Raw genomic sequence first — 1,692 nt, 5'->3', positions numbered from 1 at the left:
GACATAGGTATACCATGGTGATGTTTAGCAGAAATCAACACAATATTGTAAAGAAATTACCATTCAATCAAAAATAAATAAATTTAATTATAAAAAAGAAAGCCAGATCCATACAATGAATATCAAAATTAATGTATTGACTGAAAAGTATATGCAGTAGCATTTAGAATATGTGACTAATGTAAGTTCATGTGAATATTAATCGTATTATTTGCTTCTCTCCTCAGAGTCACAGTCAGCATATGGAATCAAGAAATAAAACAAGAATTTCAGAATTTTTACTTCTGGGGTTTTCAGAGGGACCAGAATTGCAGCCCCTCATCTTTGGACTTTTCCTCTGCATGTACCTGATCACTGTGTTTGGAAACCTGCTCATCATCCTGGCCGTCAGCTCAGACCCCCACCTCCACACCCCCATGTACTTCTTCCTCTCCAACCTGTCCTTTGTAGACATCTGCTTCACCTCTACTACCATCCCAAAGATGCTGTGGAACATCCAGGCACAGAACAAAGCCATAACCTATGAAGGCTGCATTATCCAGATGTATTTTTTCATACTCTTTGTATGTTTGGATGACTTCCTCCTGACTGTGATGGCCTATGACCGCTTTGTGGCCATCTGCCATCCCCTGCACTACACGGTCATCATGCACTCCCAGCTCTGTGGGCTGCTCATGCTGGTGTCCTGGATGATGAGTGCTCTGAATTCCTTGATACAAAGTTTAATAGTATTGCAGCTGTCCTTCTGTACAGACTTAGAAATTCCCCATTTTTTCTGTGAAATTAATCAGATGGTCCGACTTGCCTGTTCTGACACATTTTTTAATGACATGTTCTTTTATTTTGCAACTGGGATGTTTGGTTTTTTAACCCTCACTGGAATTCTTTATTCATATTCTAAGATAGTTTCCTCCATAAGAGGAATCTCATCAGCTCAAGGGAAGTATAAAGCATTTTCCACCTGTGCATCTCATCTTTCAATGGTCTGCTTATTTTACTGTACAAGCCTAGGAGTGTACCTTAGCTCTGCTGCTACCCAAAGCTCACACTCAAGTGCAACAGCCTCAGTAATGTACACTGTGGTCACACCCATGCTGAACCCCTTCATCTATAGTCTGAGGAACAAAGATATAAAGAAAGCTCTGGAAAGAATCATTGAAATGGCAGCTACATAAGGTCCAACTGTTTTGGGGCTGAAGTAGTATTGTGATTTCAGAACTGAGATAAAGGGAGCCAGAAATTGATATTTTTTATCAGATTGTAGAAGGAGAACTTCCTCTTTTTCTCTGTTTCTTGGAATTTCCATGTGTATGAATTCAACTCCTCTACACAATTTATGTAACTCACTTTATTGAGCTTTATTGTGAATAATACCTTTAACTTTGATAGGGATTGCAATGGATCTGTAGAATGCTTCAGGTAGTATGAATATTTTAATAATATTAACTCTTCTAAATCATGGACACTTGATAATCTTTTCATTTATTTGTCTTCTTCGATTTCTCTCATCAGTCTCTAACAGTTTTTAGTGTATATGTCTTTCAACTCCTTGATAAAATGTATTCCTAAATATTTATCTCTTTTGAATGTTATTAGATAAGTCCTGGGAGCTTATCTAGTAGCTGTGTCATACTGCAGCTAGTAATATGCTTATTTGACATGATTGCCTTTGAAATGAATGACTCAAAAATC

General features: G+C 37.6%; 1 protein-coding gene across 1 annotated transcript; it reads left to right on the top strand.

Moving 5' to 3' along the window:
- The first annotated feature begins 242 nt into the window (after window positions 1-242).
- On the top strand, window positions 243-1,175 carry LOC104999636 (olfactory receptor-like protein OLF4). Its single transcript, XM_010855199.1, has one exon. The coding sequence runs from the start codon at window positions 243-245 to the stop codon at window positions 1,173-1,175; it is 933 nt and encodes a 310-aa protein (XP_010853501.1).
- Window positions 1,176-1,692: the final 517 nt, after the last annotated feature.

This window comes from Bison bison, unplaced genomic scaffold (genome assembly GCF_000754665.1).
Source record: "Bison bison bison isolate TAMUID 2011002044 unplaced genomic scaffold, Bison_UMD1.0 scf7180017864358, whole genome shotgun sequence".
Taxonomy (NCBI): domain Eukaryota; kingdom Metazoa; phylum Chordata; class Mammalia; order Artiodactyla; family Bovidae; genus Bison; species Bison bison.
This window is presented reverse-complemented; position numbering and strand designations above follow the sequence as displayed.

What these genes read in the sequence shown, in the direction of transcription:
- LOC104999636 (XM_010855199.1), top strand. Translation starts at nt 243, where the DNA reads ATGGAATCAAGAAATAAAACAAGAATTTCAGAATTTTTACTTCTGGGG.